Source organism: Melanostigma gelatinosum (genome assembly GCF_949748355.1).
Source record: "Melanostigma gelatinosum genome assembly, chromosome: 5".
Taxonomy (NCBI): domain Eukaryota; kingdom Metazoa; phylum Chordata; class Actinopteri; order Perciformes; family Zoarcidae; genus Melanostigma; species Melanostigma gelatinosum.
Window position 1 is genome coordinate 8,756,677 of NC_136638.1, and position 27,311 is coordinate 8,783,987.

The 27,311-nt window shown below is 41.8% G+C and overlaps 2 protein-coding genes across 4 annotated transcripts; both read left to right on the top strand.

Annotated features, from left to right (window-relative positions):
* Positions 1–662: 662 nt before the first annotated feature.
* LOC306777520 (NACHT, LRR and PYD domains-containing protein 12-like) lies at positions 663–19,244 on the top strand. 3 transcript variants are annotated; one of them, XM_079268677.1, is made up of 16 exons: positions 663–713; positions 3,535–3,778; positions 4,009–4,226; positions 4,510–6,298; positions 8,381–8,548; positions 9,497–9,670; positions 10,973–11,146; positions 12,449–12,616; positions 12,864–12,916; positions 13,073–13,122; positions 13,281–13,327; positions 14,046–14,263; positions 15,200–15,465; positions 15,711–15,833; positions 16,205–16,346; positions 17,384–19,244. In XM_079268677.1, the coding sequence occupies exons 2-16, from the start codon at positions 3,765–3,767 to the stop codon at positions 17,896–17,898; spliced, it is 4,119 nt and encodes a 1,372-aa protein (XP_079124803.1). In that variant the 5' UTR covers positions 663–713; positions 3,535–3,764; the 3' UTR covers positions 17,899–19,244. The 3 variants fall into 3 exon arrangements, with proteins under 3 accessions (XP_079124803.1, XP_079124805.1, XP_079124804.1); XM_079268678.1 differs by lacking the exon at positions 663–713 and adding an exon at positions 1,230–1,319; XM_079268679.1 differs by lacking the exon at positions 12,449–12,616.
* A 2,018-nt stretch (positions 19,245–21,262) lies between these two features.
* On the top strand, positions 21,263–26,751 carry hdac3 (histone deacetylase 3). The gene is made up of 15 exons (XM_079268095.1): positions 21,263–21,418; positions 22,400–22,482; positions 22,634–22,776; positions 22,998–23,079; positions 23,332–23,388; positions 23,494–23,549; positions 23,635–23,768; positions 23,919–23,999; positions 24,115–24,188; positions 24,327–24,391; positions 24,598–24,687; positions 24,784–24,842; positions 25,050–25,129; positions 25,232–25,389; positions 25,489–26,751. The coding sequence occupies exons 1-15, from the start codon at positions 21,364–21,366 to the stop codon at positions 25,556–25,558; spliced, it is 1,287 nt and encodes a 428-aa protein (XP_079124221.1). The 5' UTR covers positions 21,263–21,363; the 3' UTR covers positions 25,559–26,751.
* Positions 26,752–27,311: the final 560 nt, after the last annotated feature.

A 27,311-nucleotide genomic window follows, 5' to 3' on the forward strand; every position in this document is an offset into this window, starting at 1 on the left:
GTGACAAATAAATCCACGAGGTAGGTAAATTAGGATTAGTGTTCAATAAGAATTATTTTTTCAATTGTCATTATTTATAATCAACACATGCTCACTCTTCCATGGAGGTATGTTTAGTTCTTAAATGACACAAATATAACAACTAATGTAAATTAACCATAAATATCAGATGAAATGATCAGCATTAAAAACAACTGTATCAATAACCTAGATAATTAACAAAGGCACAGGTAAATATGTATAATTATATGGTTTAAATACACTTATACTGCCATCTAGTAGTAGAAAGGTGAACACTTACTTTGCGTGTCCTTACAGGCTACACTCTGCGCTCACTAAATCAACAGCACAACACAGTGGAACAAGAAATAACAGCAGCAAACAAATATCAGTACGAACAGCAACATTTATGTGAACACAAAAATGACTTTGATTAAATTGTATCACGAACTGTATTGCATCAAACAACACACCGATAAATCGAAAAGTTGATTGCTGCTGTGTACATTGATAAATGAATATTAAACAGCATGTAGTCAACTACTGATGCAAACACACTCCCATCGGCCGAGATGTATTTATTTACGTCATCAGTCCTTCATCCAATCAGTGGACTGGGCACCACATTAGTCCCCGCCCCCCAGAGAAACCGCCATCAGGAAGTTAAATTGAAGAAAGTGACAGATAAACACAGCCCGCTGCTCCACTACGAGGTAAACTTTTCGTAGTTTATCAACGAACGCGAGCTAAGTGACAGTTTTAACATGTTGGGACCTTTTTTGGGAATTTGTTGCTGCGCAATGTAAACGGTTCATATCGTTATTACTCTTAGCCGCGCGCGAACGTAACATTACAGTAACTAACACTGCACTCAACTCAGCAGACACTTACATTTTAGTGCGCCTCTATGCTGAGATTCACGGTAAACGCAGCTCCAAAATATCTGGTAGATTTTTCTTTTTAATTAATTAATAAACGTTAATTTAACTTTCCAGATGAACTGCTTCTTGCCTGGAAAGTAGAGATAAGGCGGAAGCAGCAAGGGCGTTTTCAGCCTCCAGAGAATAAACAGGAAGTGAAAGAAACAGTCACTTCCTGTTAGATCTGGGGCCCGTTCCACGTACGTGTCTAACTTAGTTAGCCGGATACTTTTCAGGATAAGATGACGTAGATCAGGCTTTTCGGTTCCACGAAGCAAGTTCGGCAAAATCACCATGGCAACACATCCAAAAGCTTGAACCTGCTCCAGCGCAGGCTAAGTGAAGGTAGCTGGATAAGCTGTCTCTCCCCCGGGAAAATGGCAGCTCCTGTAATATACGGTAGTCTAATGCGCTTGCGCATATACTGGGGGTTATACGGGAGTTCATGGAATGCATGTAAAGTGAGACACACGGTGATCCATTAAAACCAGCTGAGCAAACTAAGAAGCCTCTATTGCATTAATGTACAGCTCCCTTCCTCATCGATCCACTGATGAAGGAGGATATTAGTTGGATGAGCGTTTTATAGGGAGAGAGTTCTTCCACATCGCTACCCAAGACCCTGATGAGGCATTAAAATTAGCTGATACATTTTCCCAACACTTAAGCATTGAACTTGTCTGTGATATTTTGCCGTGCTTCCTGTCCAGCCCTCGCAGCGGTGGCGGTGTTATATTTTGCCGTGATTATGGTCTTGAAATCCTGATATGCGTTCATGATCATCTCCTGCGCGTCAGCGGAGTAAAAAGCGGCTCTTTCTTTGACCTTATTTGACATTGTACTGTTAGAACATCATGGTTTCGGTGATCGACGCTTCCCCCTTTTGAAGCGGGACGAGCACGCGCAATCATCCTGATCCCGATCGTCTGGTTCGAATTAACGAGACTGTTTGAGAGCGGATCAGCCTTGCAGGAACCGAGATAGCCTGACATCAATCATCTCGTTAATGTAGGCTGGCTAATAGGACATTTGATTTGATTCGACTTTGCTGAACCACTTACGTGGCACGGGGCCCTGTAGGTTTATGTGTGTTTGTAAATATACAATTATGTGTAAACTAAAAATATATGTATTAAATATATTTATTATTATCAACCACACAAAATTGTTTTGTTGCACAACATGAGACTAATAACCAACAATTGAGCGTTAAATATTACAATTACACAGAAAAATAGGATTTTCTACAAAACCTGGTAAATCTAAGAGACAATCAGCTCTTTGATCAGGAGACAGCCAGGTCTTTATGTGTTGATGATGAATGTTTGTGATAAACTGAAGGATGAAGTGTTCCTTTATGTGATGATGAATGTTTGTGATAAACTGAAGGATGAAGTGTTCCTTTATGTGTTGATGAATGTTTGTGATAAACTGAAGGATGAAGTGTTCCGTTATGTGTTGATGTTGAATGTTTGTGATAAACTGAAGGATGAAGTGTTCCTTTATGTGTTGATGAATGTTTGTGATAAACTGAAGGATGAAGTGTTCCTTTATGTGTTGATGAATGTTTGTGATAAACTGAAGGATGAAGTGTTCCGTTATGTGTTGATGATGAATGTTTGTGATAAACTGAAGGATGAAGTGTTCCTTTATGTGTTGATGAATGTTTGTGATAAACTGAAGGATGAAGTGTTCCGTTATGTGTTGATGATGAATGTTTGTGATAAACTGAAGGATGAAGTGTTCCTTTATGTGTTGATGAATGTTTGTGATAAACTGAAGGAGGAAGTGTTCCTTTATGTGTTGATGTTGAATGTTTGTGATAAACTGAAGGATGAAGTGTTCCTTTATGTGTTGATGAATGTTTGTGATAAACTGAAGGAGGAAGTGTTCCTTTATGTGTTGATGTTGAATGTTTGTGATAAACTGAAGGATGAAGTGTTCCTTTATGTGTCGATGAATGTTTGTGATAAACTGAAGGATGAAGTGTTCCGTTATGTGTTGATGTTGAATGTTTGTGATAAACTGAAGGATGAAGTTTTCCTTTATGTGTTGATGAATGTTTGTGATAAACTGAAGGATGAAGTGTTCCGTTATGTGTTGATGTTGAATGTTTGTGATAAACTGAAGGATGAAGTTTTCCTTTATGTGTTGATGAATGTTTGTGATAAACTGAAGGAGGAAGTGTTCCTTTATGTGATGATGAATGTTTGTGATAAACTGAAGGAGGAAGTGTTCCGTTATGTGTTGATGTTGAATGTTTGTGATAAACTGAAGGATGAAGTGTTCCTTTATGTGTTGATGAATGTTTGTGATAAACTGAAGGATGAAGTGTTCCTTTATGTGTTGATGAATGTTTGTGATAAACTGAAGGATGAAGTGTTCCGTTATGTGTTGATGATGAATGTTTGTGATAAACTGAAGGATGAAGTGTTCCGTTATGTGTTGATGTTGAATGTTTGTGATAAACTGAAGGATGAAGTGTTCCTTTATGTGTTTATGATGTACAGAGAGAGAGATACATTTAAAGACATGATCTGCTCAACACCAGCGTCCATTGAACCAGTAACACTTCTTTAATGTTCCTTTTGTATTTCTTCTTATCTGTTTACAGAAATTCTCTCTCATCAGCGGAGTTTAAAAGTTTTACCAGAAATCTCCCATAAAGTTCAGCAGCAAAAAACACGGTCTCTGGCGGCCATATTACTTTGCACCCTCGGGCGACATGTGTCATTACAAACCGTCATCAGAACTTTAGTGGCAAACGGTTCGATGATGTCAGCAAATCTGGAGAGCTTTTGCCAGCTTTACAACAGAGACTGCTCACAGAAGTGACCACAGACGATGTTTCCACAACGGTAATAAACCTTTATGTAGTTACACGGTAGAGGTCTGTGATTTGATTTTGTTCTCATTATTTAAGATATTGTCTGGCATATTTGGGGAATGATTCATATTTTAAATATTAATAAAAATACTAATAAATTCATAATAAAAAATACTAAAATTGTATTCTAAAGTGACTTCAAACACCTCATGATGAATATAAAATGTGTTATAAAGAATGTATTGGTCTCCACTGAGACAGGAAGAAGGCTCATGACCCCGAGGAGGAGCAGCCGTCCCACTGTGCTTTGTGTCGGGACGTCCTGAAGGATCCAGTTTCTACCAGCTGTGGACACTGGTTCTGCAGACAGTGCATCACCTCGTACTGGGACCAGTCTGCTTCATCGGGGGACTCCTCCTGTCCCCAGTGTGGCAAAAGATCTGGACTGCAGACAGCCATTGGGACCAGCACTGTGCAAAGTAAGATGTCTCTCTGCTGCATGGAGACACCAAGGAATTATTCATAGATGTGGCTTCAACCATTTTTATATATATATAATAAATGTATTACTTTTATTTATGGCCCACATGGGATAACAAGACACCACGATTTACACACATGAGGGGCAGGTAGGTAGACAGCTATGTAGGTGGGCAGGCAGGTAGGAAGAGAGGCCATTTAACAGACAGCCACAGATACCTGATTTTCTGTCCTTGTTTTGTCCGAGCATTTGATTGTCTCACATTTCTCCTTGTCGTTCAGGAGATAGTGGTCTACAGCAGGTTTTCGATGAACACAAGATCGGTCTGAAGAGGAGATGTGAACATGTGACTGAAGGAACTGATGAAAGAGGAAGTAAAACCCCCCTTAACAGGATCTACACTGAGCTCTACATCACAGAGGGACAGAGTGAAGAGGTGAACACCCAACATGAGGTGAGTCAGCTTGAGTCAGCTTCCAAGAAGAAGAGCCTCCATGACACTCTGATCAAGTGCCACGACATCTTTAAAGCCTCACCAGACCAACAGAGACCCATCAGAGTCGTTCTGACAAACGGCGTCGCCGGTGTTGGAAAAACCTTCTTGGTGCAGAAGTTCACTCTGGACTGGGCCAAGGGTTCGGGAAACCAAGATGTCAGTCTGGTGGTTCTGCTTTCCTTCAGGGAGCTGAACTTGATCAAAGATAAGCAGTACAGTCTTATCAATCTGCTCCATGTTTTCCATCCAACATTACAGAAGATCACAGCAGAGGAGCTCTCTGTCTGTAAAATTGTGTTCATCTTTGATGGTCTGGATGAAACCCGACTTTCATTGGATTTCATCAACAATGAGGTCGTGTCTGATATCACACAGAAGGCATCGGTCAACGTGCTGCTGATGAACCTCATCGAGGGGAACCTGCTTCCCTCGGCTCTCATCTGGATAACTTCCAGACCTGCAGCAGCCAATCAGATCCCTCCTTCACGTGTTCACAGGATAACAGAAGTAAGAGGCTTCACCGACCCCCATAAGGACGAGTACTTCAGGAGGAGATTTAGTGATGAAGAGCTGTCCAGCAGAATCATCTCACACATCAAGACATCCAGGAGCCTCCACATCATGTGTCTGATCCCAGTCTTCTGCTGGATCACTGCTACAGTTCTGGACCACATGTGGACTACAGACCAGAGAGGAGAGCTGCCCAAGACCCTGACTGACATGTACTCACACTTCCTGCTGGTCCAGACAAAGAGGAAGAAGCAGAAGTACCATGAGGGACATAAGACGAGTCCTCAGGAGCTGACGGGGGCTGACAGGGAAGTTCTTCTGAAGCTGGGGAGGCTGGCATTTGAACATCTGGCGAAAGGAAACATCATGTTCTACCAAGAAGACCTGGAGCAGTGTGGTCTTGATGTCACGGAGACCTCGGTGTTCTCAGGAGTTTGTACAGAGATCTTCAAAAGAGAGAGTGTGATCTTCCAGAAAAACGTCTACTGCTTTGTTCATCTGAGTGTTCAAGAGTTTCTGGCTGCAGTCTACATGTTCCACTGTTTCACAAACAGGAAGACAGAGGTACTGGAGGACTTCATGGGGAGGGATGATTACACATCTCTGGATGTCTTTCTGAGGAGAGCCATGAAGAAATCCCTCGAAAGTGAAAATGGCCACCTGGACCTGTTTGTCCGCTTCCTTCATGGCCTCTCTCTGGAGTCCAACCAGAGACTCTTAGGAGGCCTGCTGGGTCGGATGGACAACAGTCCAGAAATCATCCAGAGAGCCATCAGCAACCTGAAGGAGATGAACAGTTATCGAATCTCTCCTGACAGAAGCATCAATATCTTCCACTGTCTGACGGAGATGAACGACCACTCGGTGCATCAGGAGATCCAAGAGTTCCTGAAGTCGGAGAACCGATCGGAGAAGGAACTCTCAGAGATCCACTGCTCAGCTCTGGCCTACATAATGCAGATGTCAGAGGAGGTTCTGGATGAGTTTGACCTGCAGAAGTTCAACACCTCAACAGCGGGGCGATTGAGACTCATTCCAGCTGTGAGGAACTGCAAGAAAGCTGTGTAAGTCCAGATGTGATTAACTTAATAAATCAGTTTCGATAAGTAGTTTCAATCTTCAAATATACAAACTATCACACCAATGCGTTTTACTGAAAAATAACATTTCTTTCTACGATCAACACGTGAAAAGATGAAGGCGATTGCAAATGACAAGATATCACAAAATGTAAATAAGGAAGAGCTTGGTACATAATAATGAGGGTAAATATGACACTATTTTTAAATCATAAATCATTCTAAACCAAAAACACATCTATTACACTATTACTAAGCTTTTTTACAGGATATTTATTCAGTGCTGATCTAGACCCGTTGTCCCAGATACGACGGGAAACCAAACGCCGTTGTGTTTATAACATCATCCGGCGGTGCTCGGTGAACATGTTGCCTGGTTTACTACAGCTGTATGAACCCAAAATAAACAGATTTTGCTGAAATTCAATTGCAATAACCAGATAATAACGATGCTGAAATAACAACATAATGATGTTGATTTGTAAAATGTCCAGTTCGATTCGTGCTAGTCTATGCTAACATTATAGCAGCAACTACAGTCTGTGGATTATACACATACATTTATTACATGACATTACAGTCATTTAGCAGACGCTTTTATCCAAAGCGACTTACAATAAGTGTATTCAACATAGGTATTCAAGAGAACTACTCGTCACCAGAAGTCATAAATACTTTTTTAAACAAGCATCTAAGAGCATAAACCAGTCACAGTGCAGAAACAAATGAAAACACTATTTATACACATTTCTGTCTGCTTTGAGGTAATGTAGAGCAAGATTAAAAGAACAAAATATATATATTTCATATTCATGTTTGTACACATACATAAGCACGTATGAGAACAAATATCTATATGTGCATACATTTATGCATGCGTCCTGATATACCTACATTCACATTTATATATGAACTAAAAGGTTGTTAATAAAGATAACCGGACAATAGTTACAATACAATAATTCAGTTTTTGATATTGTCAATTGGACATCTTTTGGGTTAGAAGGACAAAATAAGCAATTGAAATATGTCCTCTTTGAAGAAATGAGCTGTTGGGAAAAATCGAAATGACTAATTAGTATGCGTTTAACAAGTAAAGAATGTTATACATTTAACAGAAGCTCATCTCCTCTGTCGTGTTTAAGGCCTGTGTCCTAGTGCGAACTTTCACTGACACTAGGTCTTCAGCAAATGTTTAATCGATTACGAAGCAGTTGATTGCCGAAAGAACACTGCGGCTGTTTGTCCTGAATAAGAATGATAACAAACGTGTAGAAAGTGTCAATACTTACGCAGGGCTGATTTGCGATCATGACTTAGGAGAAAGTGACCTTTGTACTGGAACGAATAGTTAAAGTGTCCATATACGTAGACGCCTGTGTGAAACACGAAATGTGTGTGTGTTACCTTGTGCCAGCCCACTGCATGTTGTTTACTGAGTATAAATACCAGCGACTCGGAGACAGATCTTGGAGCGGTCTTGATGTACATTCTGTATGTGAATCAACCCTGTCTCCTTCTTTGCAAAGACTACATGTCCATTGATTAATGATTTTTACACCAGTCTCGAGTGAATTTTTCGAACATGAGCATTATTCAACATGTTCAACATTTTGGTGACACAATGATTAAACAATTGAAATAAAAGCTGACATCTTTAATAATTCGAATAGGGGTTTGTTGCAGCATGTTTAGGGAGCCCTGGTGTAAGGTTACCTGTCAGTATGATTGTGCTAATAACTGTACAGTTGGTGTTTTGACACGGTCTATTTTGTGAAATCCGGTGATAGCAGAAAGTCACTCAGGGTTTCTCTGTTCTAAGGCCCCCAAAAGAATGGAAGATGGTTTCACCGCTCTGAAGTGACTTTGTGTCGAATTTAAACGAGCGATGGCTTCATCGTGTCGGCCTCAAGTGGTGCTCAACTTTTTTCCTCCACTTTTTTTAATTAGTTGTAATATTTCAAATCGAATACGAGAACTTCTTTTGTCATCGTCATCAAATGCATAAAGTAAATATAAAGTGTCCTCTTTCATCATTCCATATAACAAATATTTGTGCCATGACAGACTTCATGGCTGTGAACTTTCGGAGACTCACTGTGAAGTCATTGCCTCAGCTCTGAAGTCCAACCCGTCACATCTGAGAGAGCTGGACCTGAGGTGTTTCATGCGGGATTCAGGAGTGAAGCTGTCTGCTGGACTGGAGAGTCCACACTGTAGACTGGAGATACTGAGGTCAGTTCACTGACTGTACATGGTGTCGTTGTTGTATATCTACAAATCCTTGACTGAGGTTTCCCCAAGCAGCAACCTCCAGTTCCTAAAAGTGAAGCCAAAGCTTCATGTTTTTCATGTAGGCTGAGTTGAGGCATCATTTTCTCGAGGGCCGGATATATGCTGACAATTAACAAGTCTCTCAATTTGTTGATCCTTACCAGGCTTTTCTCCTGGGTTAGAATGTTGTCCAGGGCCCCGTTCAGATTCTGCATTTTTTTTTTCTCAAATATTTCTCTATCGCTGTTCGTCTTGTCACCGCAACCTCTCCCATCATTTAATTGTACCGTCTTAAATTAGCAAGGTCATTAATGCCACCCACTGGCATGGAAGAGTATGTATTACTTAGCCAGCCACTATATTGCAGGCTCAGACGCTCAACAGTGGCAAATTAGTATTTGCAGTGCAACTAAATAATATTTTTTGGGACTGATTAAGTGAAATTGGACATTTTCCCAGGGCACACCTGACAATCTCTCACGGCACACTGGTTGAAAATCACTGAACTAGACCATAAAGCAGGGTATGCTTTAGGGCGGGGCTACCTTGTGATTGACAGGTCTCTACCAGAGATGTATACGCGTCTCTTCGTCAGTCCAAATATGGTCACTTCCTGTTCACTGGTTGCAAAAAAAAACATGACGGCCAAATCAAAATACTGAAATCGAGTCTTTAAAACATCAGTCCACCAACCAATTGGTGTTGTCATGACGACTACGTCCACTTCTTATAGACAGTCTGTGGGTTTCACATTTTTGGTTGATAGATTTTCAGGATTTGCCTGAGCACAAAGAAATGTATCTGTTGTTCCAAATGGATGAACAAAACAACAAGTAGAGGCAGTGAATGTCCACAGACTCACGTTGTCCATGACCTGATTTTTATTAACATCATTTATCCTTCATTCAGACTGAAGGCCTGCGAGTTGTCAGAGGTCAGCTGCTCTGCTCTGGTCTCAGCTCTGAAGTCCAACACGTCACCTCTGAGAGAGCTGGACCTGAGGGACAACGACCTGAAGGATTCAGGAGTGAAGCAGCTGTGTGACCTTCTGGAGAGTCCAAACTGCAGACTGGAGACTCTGAGGTCAGTCCAACATTCTTTCCTCCTGTGCAGACATAAAGCTGATATTATACTGATCTTAAAGGACCTTAAAGCCTCTGCGGTAGTAAACGTTCATTAACTGTGGCAGAGAAACGTTGAGCTATCGATTTAAATAAAACATATTTATTCATTTATTGCCTAACATTTGCTCCATCCCACATGGGATTACAAGACACCACTTTTTTCCAGACATCTTCTGGTCTTGAATATACAAAACATGTAGAAGAAAATAAAAACTAAAACTTGGTAAAGAGCTATTTCTTTCCTCTTCTTCCAGACTTTTAAACAGCCATCTCAGTCTTTGTGCATCATCCGTATTTATAAAATCTATGTTTGACTTCCAAACAAAGCATCGCAGTGTTCAGGGTAAAAAAGGAGAGTAGAAAACAAAATGGAACTCGTTGTTTATATCGTTTAGAGAACACATCGGACGGATCGGCTTTTCTTCTTCTAGAATCTAGACGAAGATAGATTCAACAGTCGAAATTAAAATACCAGATGACATATGATCATATGCAACATAATTCTCTGAACCATATTCAGTTTTTATCAACGTAAAAATACACAACTTTGGAAAACACAGATTGCATAAAAAACAACAATGTTGAGCTTTTTGTTATTAAAAAAGCCTCAATAAACCAAGAGTTGCTAAACAATGTTCATAAATCGTGAGACCACGAACAAATATTTGTTTATATTATTATTTATTTTACATAAATATAATATAGACTTGATGTTCATCTTGTATTCTCCATCAGGTTTTCTTCAGTAAATGATAAAAGTTACTCAACACAATGAATAAATATCTCTCGATCACACAACAAATGTTTTCATTATTTAGCTTTTTCCTAATTTTTATGAAGATATTTGATGCTTAATTAAACTGAAGCTGCTTTGATGTTATGACTCCACTCTTCCTAAAATACATAACATTTGTTCACATATTTTTCTAAAATTTCCTCCTGACACATTTGGTATCTTTGTTAACTTTGTGTTCTTGAGTGGAATCTTGAATAAAGTTCTGTGTTTTTATTTCTTTGTGTTGGGCTGACATGAGTTTAGATGGAGCTGGCAGAGTTCAAGTGAAGTCACTGGTCTCTATTGAAGCAGCAGCACGTTGTCATTAGTATTAATGAGAGCTCTGATTCACTTTTTGTACCTCAGTGTTTAACCTGCATTCAGCTCATGTGTTTGGAGTTTCCATTTTCTAAACGTCTCCGTTCTAAACGCCTGACACTGAATGAACATTGTCCTCTAAACTTACATCATTTATCCTTCATTCAGACTGAGGTGGTGCGAGTTGTCAGAGGTCAGCTGCTCTGCTCTGGCCTCAGCTCTGAAGTCCAACACGTCACCTCTGAGAGAGCTGGACCTGAGTTACAACATCCTGAAGGATTCAGGAGTGAAGCAGCTGTGTGACCTTCTGGAGAGTCCAAACTGCAGACTGGAGACTCTGAGGTCAGTCCAACATTCTTTCCTCCTGTGCAGACATAAAGCTGATATTATACTGATCTTAAAGGACCTTAAAGCCTCTGCGGTAGTAAACGTTCATTAACTGTGGCAGAGAAACGTTGAGCTATCGATTTAAATAAAACATATTTATTCATTTATTGCCTAACATTTGCTCCAGCCCACATGGGATTACAAGACACCACTTTTTTCCAGACATCTTCTGGTCTTGAATATACAAAACATGTAGAAGAAAATAAAAACAAAAACTTGGTAAAGAGCTATTTCTTTCCTCTTCTTCCAGACTTGTAAACAGCCATCTCAGTCTTTGTGCATCATCCGTATTTATAAAATCTATGTTTGACTTCCAAACAAAGCATCGCAGTGTTCAGGGTAAAAAAGGAGAGTAGAAAACAAAATGGAACTCATTGTTTATATCGTTTAGAGAACACATCGGACGGATCGGCTTTTCTTCTTCTAGAATCTAGACGAAGATAGATTCAACAGTCGAAATTAAAATACCAGATGACATATGATCATATGCAACATAATTCTCTGAACCATATTCAGTTTTTATCAACGTAAAAATACACAACTTTGGAAAACACAGATTGCATAAAAAACAACAATGTTGAGCTTTTTGTTATTAAAAAAGCCTCAATAAACCAAGAGTTGCTAAACAATGTTCATAAATCGTGAGACCACGAACAAATATTTGTTTATATTCTTATTTATTTTACATAAATATAATATAGACTTGATGTTCATCTTGTATTCTCCATCAGGTTTTCTTCAGTAAATGATAAAAGTTACTCAACACAATGAATAAATATCTCTCGATCACACAACAAATGTTTTCATTATTTAGCTTTTTCCTAATTTTTATGAAGATATTTGATGCTTAATTAAACTGAAGCTGCTTTGATGTTATGACTCCACTCTTCCTAAAATACATAACATTTGTTCACATATTTTTCTAAAATTTCCTCCTGACACATTTGGTATCTTTGTTAACTTTGTGTTCTTGAGTGGAATCTTGAATAAAGTTCTGTGTTTTTATTTCTTTGTGTTGGGCTGACATGAGTTTAGATGGAGCTGGCAGAGTTCAAGTGAAGTCACTGGTCTCTATTGAAGCAGCAGCACGTTGTCATTAGTATTAATGAGAGCTCTGATTCACTTTTTGTACCTCAGTGTTTAACCTGCATTCAGCTCATGTGTTTGGAGTTTCCATTTTCTAAACGTCTCCGTTCTAAACGCCTGACACTGAATGAACATTGTCCTCTAAACTTACATCATTTATCCTTCATTCAGACTGAAGGCCTGCGAGTTGTCAGAGGTCAGCTGCTCTGCTCTGGCCTCAGCTCTGAAGTCCAACACGTCACCTCTGAGAGAGCTGGACCTGAGTTACAACATCCTGAAGGATTCAGGAGTGAAGTGTGACCTTCTGGAGAGTCCAAACTGCAGACTGGAGACTCTGAGGTCAGTGAGGGGGTCCGAGTCAGTCCGTGCTGGTTCAGCAGTGTTGTTAAAAAAACACAGGGCGGTTTACTCACAGTGAGGGTTTCCCTCCTTTTTCTCTCTTCAAACTCAGAATCAGATTTCACCATCGAGTTCAGTTCCTCTGATGTTTCTTTTCTTTAATTTCTCCACAAACAATACAACTCAAAGAATGAACAAGTATTTAAAACTTGATCCATAACTTTTGGGATTGTGTTCCTCCCGACAGGTTGGATGACAGTGTGAATGACAGGTCGATCACACATAAGAAACACAAACAATGTGAGTATTGAAAGAATGTCCCCCATTCAAGCTATTCTACATTCAAATCTGATCTTAATGAGCCTCATCCGAACAAAAAGTATTTTCCAATTCTGTTGGAGCTGTTTGAAGAATTTTGGCTGCTAAGGTTTCTCTTTCAATTCTTCTCTCCATCAGGTGATGCCGACGGCAAACTGGATGTGAAAACAAATGTGCCCGACAAAGAGGTGAGGGAGCAGCAGTTGAACAGCGTGAAGTTTATTTATTGAGGTTTCCCTACTGAGTAAATGTCATTATTGTGTACGAGGGGAACAGAGGGCAGAGAACTGTGGCTTGTTACTTGATTTCTATTAAAATAACTAACTTTGTGCCTTCTTAATTCCAGGCTCCATTATCATTCTCACCTGAAAACACAGCTGAATCTTCATACAGGTAATCCTATGAAATACACTATTCCAGCTTCTTTCATGGTTCATCAAGTTGTGATTCTAAACGAAGGTCTGTTGTCTGTGGGGAGCAAGTCAAAACAGGACATGGACCTTGTTTATACAACTGTGTAGAATCCATATAAAAAACTAAAATCTGATTTATAAAACTGTATGCATTCATTCACGGTTCAGGTACTGGTTCAGGTGGCGTTGAACACAAAAGGCGACATTGAAACGATGACAAACTGACAGAGGAACAAAGGGTCTGGGCCAGTATATAAATAGAGAGGTTGATGCAGGTGAGGAGGTGGGCAGGGATGAGGGAGCAACATCTCAAGAACAATTGTCTTGCGAGTATGTACACAATCAGTAATACATGCTGCTGATGCTCAATACTCAGGAAGAATCTTCCCGGTAATGTGTCTGACCAATGACAGAACAGCTTTCTCTAACATGGCATTTGTCTTGAACGTCGCTGTGTGAACACAAACAAATGCAAATGCAACCACTGTACGAAGTTAGTCTCTGAATCGACAACAAAGCAAACAAACTACGGATCTGAAAACTCCCTAAATAAGAGTGGAGTTGTCCCCTGGGTGTCGCTTTACACTACGATCAGTTTCCCTGTGCTGCACATGGACACCTGTGAGTGAAAACAGATCATGTGACTAACAGGCCAATAGATGCTTCTTATATTAATTTGTCCTTTCTGTGTCCTACAGGTTCAGGTGTCCTGGTTCAGGTGTGTTCAAGTGTTCTGTGACTAGACTGGTGTTTGTTATGGCTCAAGAGGCAGAGCTGCTGTACAGGACTGTCCAATGGGATGAGGGCCTCCTCCAGCCTGCTGGCAAGAAGGCTGCAGGGCCGCTGTTCGACATCAAGAGCTCCGAGGATGCTGCAGTCTGTGCGCTCCACCTCCCACACTGTGAAACAAAGGACGGTAAAGACATGGCTGTCCTCACTGTTCATGAATAAATTACCAAAACTACAATGGGTTGTATTAATGTGTAAAACTAGCTGCATCTGGTGACATGCAAAAAAATAGAAATTTATAATGGTGGTAACACTAAATGCACAGATCCAGACAGATCACATGTGGGAAAATAATAATGAATTCAAAAATAATAGGTAAAGGATAGGCGCGAAGTAGGAGGCTCCAGAGCCAATTGGCTAACACACTTCATGCAAACTCAAAAACAAGCGGTGATGTAAGCAGGACATCAGCTCAATCTACCGTTAGCTGTAAGCGGCTAGCCAACCACACTGTCTCAATGAAAGTGAGCTGCAGAACAGCGTCCCAGAGGTACTCAGCAACGTTTGTACTGGTAGTTGCCTTAGTTTTTACCCAAACACACCGTCCAAAACAATAAACGTGAGCCACAGAGCAGCTGCAGAGAGGTACTCAGCAGTGTGTTTGATGGTAGTTTCGTTAGCTGCCAAACACATTTTCCGTTAGCCGTTAGGCCAAACACACCGCAAACTGTTATCCCTCCGTTGTGTCTCTTGCCGCATAGTAGTTGCTTGGGGGGTCGGTGATGCACTCAGCTGGGGTGTCACTCGGGGCCGGGGGTTTGTTAAGAGTGGTGGGTTAGCAGGCAGTCCATGGCAGTATGAAACAGGAAATAAAAGTTGTTTTGAGGAAGTGTGAGTCACTGCAACTGAAATATTATGCAGTCAGCTGTAGCAGAAGGTGAGATTAGCCGTGGACAGACACAGAGGTGCACACTCACTCAATCACAGGCACGCATGAGACCAATCGCATGATTCTCCTGGCGAAGAAAAAAATGACAAATTGAACTCAAGTGGTAAGAAATGAATGAATTGAACCTGTTTTAGCAATAATACATAAAGGTTTAACAGCTCTTTGCTCCCACAGCGTTGGTCGTTGACGGCCGGTTGTCTGTCGGCCACATCACTGATGATGGAATGACAATCCTGGAGCCGCTGGAGATTACGGACACTCATGTGGTGGTGAAGGTCCCTAACCTCTCCGCTTTTGGCCTCATCTGGGACATCATCAGGAGGTTTCTGAACATCTGGCTGCCAATAAAGGGCCAAGTTCTGCTGTACCTCCGACCCCCGCACGTCAGGAAACAAATTCTCAATGTGTTTCTGCTGCAGGACAACATCCTTTTGGATGAGGTAAAGCGATCTGTTGCTGGTAAATGCTCACCAGCAACTTAAACTCTTGTTTTAAGCCACAGCTGTTTCCACAAAGACCATTCACACTTTGCTCCTCGTGCTGTGCTAAGAATCAAATCTATCTGAACTGTAAATCTTCAGATTGCTTTGTTTTTTGTAGTTTCTCTCAGCATGTACTCTACATATAAAATGACCTTGACTATCTGAGCTTAAACTAAACTAATAAAAATGTCCCGTTACCGAAGCTTGACAGAAGACAAAAACCTGCGAATTACATCCGGAGCTCCTCCAACTGTGAGCTGGATGTTTACGTTGGTAAACGTTACAGTGTCCACTGTGAACCTGAGGGATTCCGGATACAGCCTTCGGTGAGTCAGGTCACTTCTACACTTCTAAGGGTCTGTGTCCACATTCAGTTTTTTCCTGAGCACCAATATAGTTTTTCAGTTTGTGTCTATGGCAGTTCCCTTAGCTGTTAGCTGTTAGCCAAACACACCGTCCAAAACAGTAAAAGTGAGCTGCAGAGCAGCAATCGAGAGGTACTCAGCAGTGTGTAGTTCCGTTAGCTATTAGCTGTTAGCTAAACACCCAGCTGTTAGCTAAACACCCAACTGTTACCCTCCACTGTGTCTCCAGCCTCAGAGTAGCGTATGGCCTGTGTCCACATCGCATCTTTTCCTGTGTGCCACCATCACGGAGGTAGCAGACAAACAATGTGACTTCTGGTTCTTATTTTCAGTGTATACAATTTGACTCGAAGTATGGACCGAATTTACATCCGACATTTGAAGTTTTCCTGAACCCCAACACGGAGAGTGTGACTTTGTCGGTCCAGGACGAAGAGAGGAACGCAGTCTGGGAGCGTCACGTATTACTGGAAGGTAAAGACTATCAGACACCCAGTGATGGACGAGAGTAGAACAGATGTGTGCGGATGTGTGAATGAACATTCAGGGAGCTCCACATCTCATGTCATTCTTTATTTAGGCTGCAGTCTTTATGCTCCATATATCTGGAACAAAATGCAGGACAGCTGCAACTCTCACTTCTGTCAAATCAAGGCTGAAGACTTCCCTGTTCATTAAACACTGTGCTGTCACTTTAATTTGTGCATTTTATACCCGTTTTATACTATTTTAGCATGTTTTTATTTTAGCTCTTTAAGGTATTTAAATGTCTTTTTATGATGGCTCTTTTGTATTTTGAGCTTTTGATGTTTTATGTGAAGTGCCTTGAATTGTTGCTGAAATGAGCTAAATAAATAAACTTGACTTTTCTTACATGTACGGACGGGTGCAACGGATCATAAAGCTCACGGTTCAGATCGGAGTTACGGATCTGATCAGCACAACAGAAACAAGGGAGCAAATATAACGTTGAGAGATCACATTTATTTGCTGCCGATTACCGACCACAGATGATAAATGTTGGCAGATACGTTTTGTTTTATTTTGTTATAGCAGCTGGTCTACAAGACTCTACCGTCCAAATACATCTATTCAACCGCTCTGAAGTCAGAGTAAACCCTCAACATTTTTTTATTTGATCCTTTCACACAATTCAAATGATTAGGAAATACAGACTACATTTGAACACATCACGAACACATCATAATTGTACCTGAACAGAGCCTGAGCGCATCATAATGTAACTGAATGGAACCTCCGTACGTTAGCCGTTAGCGGTGCGGCTAACGTTACTAGCTCTCATTTAAATTTCAACATGGATTTGTTGTTTACAATGTAAGATTACCAGAGATCAGAGAACAGAAAGCATAAATGCTGATGTCCTGATTGTATATTTCTACAGATTGACAATCTTCCTTTACACCCCTACTTACATGTAACAACACCACTGGGAACTGTGTGTGTGTGTGTGCGTGTGCGTGTGCGTGCGTGTGTGTGTGGTTATCTTCCAGGTACAAGAGCGGTAGTTCAACAGAGAAATGTCCCGGCAGAGGACAGGGTCCCGGTAGAGGACAGGGTCCCGGCAGAGGACAGGGTCCCGGCAGAGGACAGGGTCCCGGTAGAGGACAGGGTCCCGGTAGAGGACAGGGTCCCGGCAGAGGACAGGGTCCCGGCAGAGGACAGGGTCCCGGCAGAGGACAGGGTCCCGGCAGAGGACAGGGTCCCGGCAGAGGACAGGGTCCCGGCAGAGGACAGGGTCCCAGCAGACCAGAAGCTGTTCTCAGTTCGGACTCAATTTATCATCAGAGTGTCTGATCCTGTCCTGGGCCGCCTGCTGGATAAACTTCTTGAGCGCGGAGTGATTACTGACGCTGAAATGCAGTGGTTAAGAACAAAACACAGAGAAGATAAAGCACGAGACGTGATTGACACGGTGAAAAGAAAGGGATCTGAAGCCTGCTCAGTTCTGATCGCTGCTCTCCGTGAGGTGGACCCGTATTTTTACACAGCGCTGAACTTCAGCTGAAGATGAACCAAGAACTGTGGAGCGATGATGATGATCTCTTCAACAGATGTCTCACATGACTTATTGTAATCTTTAATGGTGCACAATACGAGACAGCGTTCCCCATAGGGTTTTGTGGGACTGTGGAAGAAAAGTGTGTATGTTTTAAAGTAAAATGGATCAATCTGGTGAACTTTGAGAGCAAAAATAAGACGCTAGATCTATGAAGAACTTTGTGCTCTTGTTCCATCAGTGGTGTAATGTTACTAAGTACATTTCGTGTTTCAGGATGTCATGTTTTTGGTGGTGTGCAGCCACAAAGAGAAGTTTGCTGTACTTGTTTATTCCGGCGCTCCTACATTGGTGACCCTGAGTCTTCTGGACGTTTCCAGAGACGAACATGATCGCGCACACAGTTCAGCTCAAGCTGCCGGAGTTTTGGGAGACGCAAGCGTCCGTCTGGTTTGCTCAAACTGAAGCACAGTTCACTCTCAGAGACATTACCACGGATGCTACGAAATACTATTATGTCGTAGCTAATGGATATTAGCTCTCCTACACAGTAAATCCCCCAGTTTTACATATGCAGTGTCAAAGTCCATGGACTCTTTCAGAGTTATTTCAACAACACCTTGAGTAGGATGCCCCCTAGTGTTGGTGAATATGTACATATTTAAAACAGGTGGTGTCAGAAGGACTCTGAGAAGCCCCGCCCACCTCCTCACCTCATTTCTAACCCATCTAGATTTTTCACGACGCCATTTTCTAAACGTCTTTTAGTCACCTATTAAAACAATTATTTGGTATTTCAACAGAAGCAACAGCTTAGAATAACTTTATATTGTTAGTTCACCATATTCCAGCTGTCTTTGCATTTTAAAATGCTGAATTACAAAAGTCTAACATGCCGAGTTGGTGACTAGCTTATGTGAGGTCAACGTTAAGGCTAACAAGCTAGCTAACTCAAACTCAACAGCAACGTTAATGTCAATACAGTGTTGAGGGTGATTGTTTTTTATTCTTTGTAACGTCCATGGGTTCAGTAAAATAGCCAAGACTATGTGTGGGGAGTTTTCTGAATTAGCTAATGTTAGCTCAGGGGTCGGCAACGCGCGCCTCCGGAGTTTTGTTGTATGAGGATGTTCCACCGCCAAGGCCTTTGGGCCGCTTGTTTCTGTTTGTGCCGTTTGTGTTTCATTGTTGTTTCTATCAGTCTGAGACCAAAATGTCTGTAACATTGGCCATCGGCTCCCAACTTTAAAGAAAGCTTGTTGACTTGTTTCTTGGTTCTTCCTCACTGAGACTGTACGCATTCTGTTGTGATGATTGAACCTTTTCTGCGCAGAAAATAAATATACAGAAGGGAACCTCTGGTCTTTGGTATTCTTTATTTCAGCATCAAAAGACTCATGCAAAGCAGGTACGGGATATCTTTTTTCCACCACAATTGGAGCATGCGGCTCTTCAACCCCTCTGTTGCGGCTTCCTGAGTCTACATCCACACTAATACGTTTTCTTTTTAAAACGGAGTTCTAACACAAAAACGATCCGTCCACACGTTTCATCATCGTTTCCTAAATGATCGCCGTCCAGACTAACACGCCTGAAAACAAACATCACGTGACTATTCACGTACACTGGGCGTGATGGTGCCGATGTAAACAGGAAGTAGATTGGTTGCTTAGAAAAACAATAGAAAAACAATACGACAGAGTAATAAAGTAGTCTTTAATAATGAAAGGTCGTGTTTGATACTTAAGATCTTCTCTAAAATCCTCTATGAACTCAAACAGACACATTTCGTGGAAAGTTTTATGGAAAGTTTTATTTTTCAGACTTAGTTACAGCGCTGCAGATCTTTATCTCTCTCTCACATATCAAATTGACTTTAAAATGAACAGTAACACATAAATGTTTACTAGATTATGGATCCATAAATGTGGTCAACACACGTCTCTCACTCGTTTCCTCGGTTTCGTTGTCTGTTCTCACTCGTAGCTCTGCTGGAGGCTGAAGTCTCTGTCCTACTGGAGAGCAATTACTGCTTTTGTTCCTTTATAGTTTGTGTGTGACCTTGACAATAGTTAAGAAATAATAAGAATAAACAATAAGAAGAAAAGTTAAGTCCTCCGTTTTGTGTCTGTCATCCACAAAGCCGCTAACCGTGATTTCAGACGGCCGCTCCGTAGATCTGAACATCGCTGCAGCCGTAACCGAAGGGGTGAAAGTTGTTGACAGTTGGGGAACTGAGTTGGACGACGATGTTTTTGAGGACATAGTAAAGGATCCATCAACTGGGCTGCTAACCATCACATATGACACAGGTTTGCTTCAGTTCCATTTGTAATGCATATTATTTAATTGATAAGTTCTTTGTCATGTGAAGCTTATGTTGTTCATTCGATAAGGGACACATTTGTGGGGACTGTGTATCACGTTTTCATCTCCCTCTTGCTTCTCCAATCATGGCTACAGTCTGTCTCCACGGCAGCATCTTCTGAGCAGTCCCAACCATCATCCCTTGATTCGTCAGACTCGCAGGATACAGCCATCATTTCAGAAAGCCCTTCTGGAAAACACCAGAAGCTGGATACAGAGGCCAAGCACGTGAGCGTTGACTCACAAACACCAATACTTTATTGTGATAACATTGAAATCTGTTCTTGATGAAGATGGCAGACTTGGAGATTTTATATTGCATGGTCTGAAGGCATTGCTGAAGTCATGTTTCTTTATTTCCAGCATTTAAAGCCTCTGGAAACTCAAATCAACAACAGCCTTCTAATCATGTCATTTAGGGTCTCTTGTACATAATAGTAGGCTTCTAAAACGTATTACAAAAGTATAAAAACGTAGTTTTATCCAAAACAAATTTTAAATACTTTGATGCTTACTAATGTACAGAAGACCCTAAATTACATTGTTTGGGTTTAGTGACTTCCAGTCAACTATGAATTGCAATGGATATATTCCTAACATAGTGAATTGTTCCTCATTGTGTTTAAGTTGGTGGATTTTGGGAGACTATAGTGGGTGGACCCCGGATCCCAATAAGAAAATGATGTACATTTTACAGTTAAAATCATCAATCTGGTGCACTTTGAGAGCAAAACTAAGAGGCTAAATATATGAGGAGGTTTAAGCGCTCTTGTAAACAATTTAAACAGAAGGCGTTGACTTTATGCCTGTCAATGCTGGTTAAAAAATGACTATAAAATAACAACAAAATTAACAACACGGTAGTCGCGGTAAACTGAGTACAGCTTATCGGTTATTTCAGAAAACGTAACTTTTAGTTTTCTGCCACCTCCTCCCCTCCTTTCCGCCTCCTCCCCTCTCCGTCATTACGGTCCCCGTCTGATGACGTGAACGAGTCGGTGTTTACAATGGCCGCGTTCTGCTAATTGAAGGAAAATGTGTGATTTTTATAGTTGCAAGGAACAGTCGTAGTTTTGCGGAAACAAGTCAGAAGATACTTCTTTCACAATGAACAATAGAACCTCTTATTTTTACGACCCAGACGTGGGCAACTTTCATTATGGTGAGTTTGGTTATCGTAGTGATAGGCCTACGAAGGGGGATGGTGCTGGAGCAAGCTAGCTAACGTTACATGCTAATAACTTCAGGGACGCCGCTTTATGTTTATTTATTTTTTGGAGCATTTCACGCTCTCTCTGTGCATTGGGAGGTCTGTTGTGCAGGTGTTCACTACAGCACAGTTTCATAACGTCGACGACGTATTGTGCAAATGCCATAACGTCTGCTTTGCTAAGCTAGCTAACATCAGGTTAAGTTGTCATTTATTTAAACCTTCCATCATGTGTCACTCTGTCGATGCAGATGTCAGCCTGAGACGTCTCGGTAGTTCCTACAGCAACTTTAACGCTTTAAAACGGGTAGTTTATCGTAAAAGCAGATTTGCTTGTAAAAAAGAGCCATCGTATGTACAGTTGAAGTGAAATAACATCGGACCCTTTATTATTTACGAAAGTAATCCAATGCACCATAACTCGCGTTGACACTTGTCTTGAAACTTAAATGCTCTCAGGATAGAAATATACAAAACGTCAGAGCGGAAGAATGTTTACAATGTGGAAAGAGCATAGACACACATGATCCATGTTGTGAGGTTATTATCCGCTTCATATTGATATTATTTAAAGAGGGTCTTTACGTGTATAGCTGCACACTATCTATAAAACGATAGTTTAAAATGTAGTAATTCTGTGTATGTTAGTATTTGTTGTTAGTGTAATAACAAAAAAGTCCTTTCAGCAGTGATTTTACTATCACTTATTTGCCCCTGTGTGCTGTGTTGTTATGAAATCCAGATGACTGAATTCAATATTGGGCATCATGGTAGTCCTTCTTATCTTTCTCTGTCTGTAGTGTACAATAGATTATATATTGTAAACTTATATATTTTTTTGATTTCATGTTATTTTTTGATATCACTGAAGATTCATTCGGTATTCGGTTCAGATATCTGTGCTATAATGTGGAATGTGTCCGTCTCTGCCAGGTGCTGGTCACCCCATGAAGCCCCACCGTTTGTCTCTGACTCACAGTCTGGTGTTGCACTATGGACTCTACAAGAAGATGATGGTGAGCAGCACGGAGGGATCACTGTCACAGACTGAGACCCTGCGGGTGCTTCTATCGCTGAAATAACATCTGCTAAAACACCAAAATCAGGAGTATATACTAACACGGAAATTCATACTGCACTTTTTTCGAACTTGTCTGTTTTCATTAGGTGTTCAAGCCATACAAAGCATCTCAGCACGACATGTGCCGGTTCCACTCTGAAGACTACATAGACTTCCTGCAGAAGGTCAGCCCCAACAACATGCAGGGCTTCACCAAGAGCCTCAACACGTTCAATGTGGGAGACGACTGGTGAGTTTTACTCTTCTTTCAATGAAACGCTTTGTTTTGTAAAGTTCTTAAGGTCCTAAAATTGTTAATGATTTTTTTTTTTTTACACTATTGCAATTTATTGTCATAGCATTCGAAATCCCCATCGAATCACAGTCATCAAATACCAGGTCATCTATACAACTGTTATTAGAGGATGGACTAACTAACTAAACCGTAACTCAAATATGTTGTGTTTTCAGCCCCGTGTTTCCAGGTCTTTTTGAGTTTTGCTCCAGATACACAGGAGCCTCCTTACAGGGAGCCACACAGCTCAACCACAAGGTGAGACACGCACGCTAACGCACCATTTAATTAGCTCCCCTGTCACAAGCATCACAGCCCACCGAGTTAGAAGAGTTTCTGTGTTATTTCTGCTGCCACGGTAACGTCCGGCCCTGCTGGTGATTAGAGATGAACTTGTGTGGAGCAGATGATGCCTCAATCTCTGGACATCACTCTTTATTGAACTGAAACGGCCGCAGCACTGCCGCTAGCTGGAACCTTTTAATTTGACTTTCTACTTTGTTTTTGCAGATCTGCGACATCGCCATCAACTGGGCCGGAGGTTTGCATCACGCCAAGAAGTTTGAGGTCAGAAGAAAGTGCAGTCTATAGTTTTCATTCCTTTCTGCCGAGCCCCTTACGATCAGCTGTGACTGCTTAAAGGACGAAAATGACTTTCTGTGTTTTTTGCAGGCGTCTGGGTTCTGTTACGTCAACGACATCGTCATCAGTATTCTGGAGCTACTCAAGTAAGAGCAGACACTCTGAAGAACTTTCATCAAGTGTTTGCTGTGTGTGTTTCTCTCTTAATAACTGTGTGTGTGTGTGTTACAGGTACCACCCTAGGGTTCTGTACATCGACATAGACATTCACCATGGCGACGGCGTACAGGAGGCCTTTTACCTGACCGACCGCGTCATGACTGTGTCCTTCCACAAATACGGGAACTACTTTTTCCCGGGAACGGGTACGAGCCGCATTAAACACTCGACTCACAATCTGTCGTTGCAATGTTTTCAGTGTGTAGAGTACAGCCTGGAAATGTGTCCTGTGTTGTCTCTGTATAGGTATGTATTAATTGTGTGTGTGTGTGTGTGTGTGTGTGTGTTGGCTGCAGGTGACATGTATGAGGTGGGAGCAGAGAGCGGTCGGTACTACTGCCTCAACGTTCCTCTCAGAGACGGCATCGACGACCAGAGTGAGTTCACTTCATTATTGAAACGTAACACCTATCGTCTAAAATAACACACAGAGCTCTGCAGATTCATACTGCTGTGAACTTCAACATCTGTATGTGTGTGTGTGTGTTTCAGGCTACCGGCAGCTGTTCCAGCCGGTCATCAAGCAGGTGGTGGATTTCTACCAGCCGACCTGCATCGTTCTACAGGTCAGTCGTCTCAGTGCGTTGTGGATCATTTTAGAAGATGACGTATGAAGTGAACCCGTCCCGTTATCAGAGGTTAAGGCTGCATGTGACCGGAGGAGGAGCGACCTATATGAAGGCCGTGTGTTCTTCTCCTTCCAGTGCGGAGCAGATTCTCTGGGCTGCGACCGGCTGGGCTGCTTCAACCTCAGCATCCGAGGACATGGGTGAGACTGCCTTGTGTGCAAATACGGCGTTCTGTGTTATGTGACACGTGTTGTCTTTGTAAACACTGACTCATTTCCACACCGTTATTGACAGTGTATACACAGCGCCGTCACATGCCATTCAGGTCACGTTTAGAGTGTAGCGTAGCGATAACGATGGGCTCGTATGCGTGTTAACCGTGTGTGCTTTGCTCTCCGTCGCTCAGCGACTGTGTGGAGTTTGTAAAGAGCTTTAAGATTCCTCTGTTGGTCCTGGGAGGAGGAGGCTACACCGTGAGGAACGTGGCTCGCTGCTGGTAAGTGTTCTGCGCTAAACGTGGAGGGTTCTGTTCTGAGTTTAGTGATGAGACGGGCTTCGTTGTTTAAAGGGTCTTGTTCTGTTGTGCCCGTAGGACCTTTGAGACGTCTCTGCTACTGGATGAATCCATCAGCGATGAGCTGCCTTATAGCGGTGAGTTGTGCTTTAACATGCTAAACTGTCAGTTATCAGGATTATTCACCTGCAATGCATCAGAGTCCTGTTGTGTTTTCGTGGAGTAGAAGATCATCGTTGAGCGTTTTCAACCTTATTTTTTTAGATCTCTGAGAAGATGCTTTTTGGTGAGAATTCAATGGAACTCATTTTCCCTCCTCCTCCTCTTGTTTCTGTCCACTTCAGAGTACTTTGAGTACTTTGCTCCAGACTTCACGCTGCATCCTGATGTCAGCACCCGGATAGAAAACCAGAACTCTAGACCGGTGAGACGTAGTCCCGCACTAAAGCGCAGTCGTTTTCCAGATGCGTCTCCGGGCGCGTTGACGAGTTGCATAAAGATAATAAATGTAAATGTTTTGCCGCAGTACTTGGAGCAGATCCGTCAGACGGTGTTCGAGAACCTGAAGATGCTGAACCACGCGCCCAGCGTCCAGATCCACGACGTTCCCTCCGACATGCTGAGCTACGAGCGCACCGACGAGCCCGACCCCGACGAGAGGGGGGGCGAGGAGAACTACACCAGGTCGGTGCTCCTTCAACGGGGCTGAGACGAGCGCGAGCGCATGTTCCATTGGAAAAATCGATTTGACTGCAATAATGTTTCCCAACTGTTTTCATTCAGGCCGGAGGCAGCCAATGAGTTCTACGACGGCGACCACGACAACGACAAAGAGAGCGACGTGGAAATTTGACGCTCGGGGACGGAAGGAGCGGAGCTTCTTCCTTTTCCTCGCAGCGTCACGTCGGCGCTGCAGAGTGACCAGAAACGTCTCTGGAAGGACTGAAAAGACTCCCCGAGCTCCTCTCTTTTCACTCTTTAGGTTCTCTTTCTGAAATCAGCCGCCCTCCGAGCTGACATCACGCCCGTTCCGACTCATCGGAACAGTAACGTGATGTTGTACACGTAACGTCAGTGAGCACACCTCCATTACAGCAGTATGCCCATTTCTATGCGGGTTTTTCAAATATTGTGGGGGGAGCCCAAATTCCACCCACTTTAATGATGCTGGAGGCCGAAGCATAGACGCAGTGTCATGTAAACCAGTGATGGTCCTCATTGTCATGAATTTACAAACATGGTCAACTCGTATCAGGACGCAGAAAAAACACGACAACATTTTCTACATGTGCCCATGAAGATGTGCAGACCTAGATGTCGGTAACAGCATATTATTTTCCTTATTTTTTCCACTTGTAATCTTGGTCCCGTTGTTAGTGATGCGATGTATTTGAATTTCGAAAGAGAAAAATGTCATTTTAACAAGTATTCGTTGATCAACTGAATTGAACTTGATGTGGGCGTCGTCAGTTTGCAACCCGCTGAGATTTAAGAGAAAACGAAGCTTTGAATTGTTTTAAACAGAATCTCAAAGGTACAAACGAACCCATCAGTCGTTTCTTATATTTTACAGTCCCTGCGGAGTTGTGAGAGTAAACTTAAAATCCTCCTCCATCATTCATGTGCCTGTGTGTGTAGAGCTGGGCACTTTCATATCAACTTCCCTTTCTTTTTTAAATTGAATTTCGACAAGTGAACATCTGTGAACGAGGCAACTGGACTTGAGCTGAACGAAACAGGAAGTAGTTTCCCGTCTTTTCGTTCCTTTCCTCCCGTATTCTGTGCTCTGTACTGTATCTACACGTATAACTGTATGAGCTGTCAGTGTGTTTGTGATGTAGAAGAGGATGAAGAGGACGTGATGTAGAAGAGGACGAGCGAGGCGGAACATTTTATACTGTCGTCAGAGTGCTGGTCCTTCACTGGGCTCATTGCAGGGCTCGAATCTCTTCTACCATCTGCCACATCCCGTCCTCTTTTAGCCAGAAACAGGTTTTTATGTTGTTTTTTTTTATATCGTTGTCTACTTTTTAATAAAAAAAGAAATCGAATCAATGCATGTCATGTGAAAGTATTGTGAAGGCAGATCTCTAGCGGCAGGTTCTGAACCTCACCACCAGAGGGCGACATGGTGCCAATGAGAATGGAAGTTATTGTGAATCAACCGTTTATTTGCCACAGTGTTTTGCACATGCAAGGAATATGACATGGCGGCTGGTGCTTACAGTTTTTCTCAATTGCTAAGACACATTTCTTGAAACGGTCCCCCATTCTCTCAAAACTGTAAACACAAAACCTAATCTTCAAGCACTATTTACAAAACCTCTGAATCCTCTTGCAAAATGAAACTTTCGCCTCAAAACAGTTTTACCTGTGCTCAAAATCAAACACTGCTCTCAAATCATAAACAAAGTGATCAAAATAATATACACCATCAAGCAGTCAGTAAACAATACACCAATAAATAGAAAGCACATTGTTCAAAACATATAGTTCTCAGGGAGAAGTCGATTTTTAATCTCAAAACAAATTTCATATGAACGAAAACATGTTCTATTACAGTAGCTCAAAATTGATCAGAAATGACTACTGTGCTTTGCTCTTTG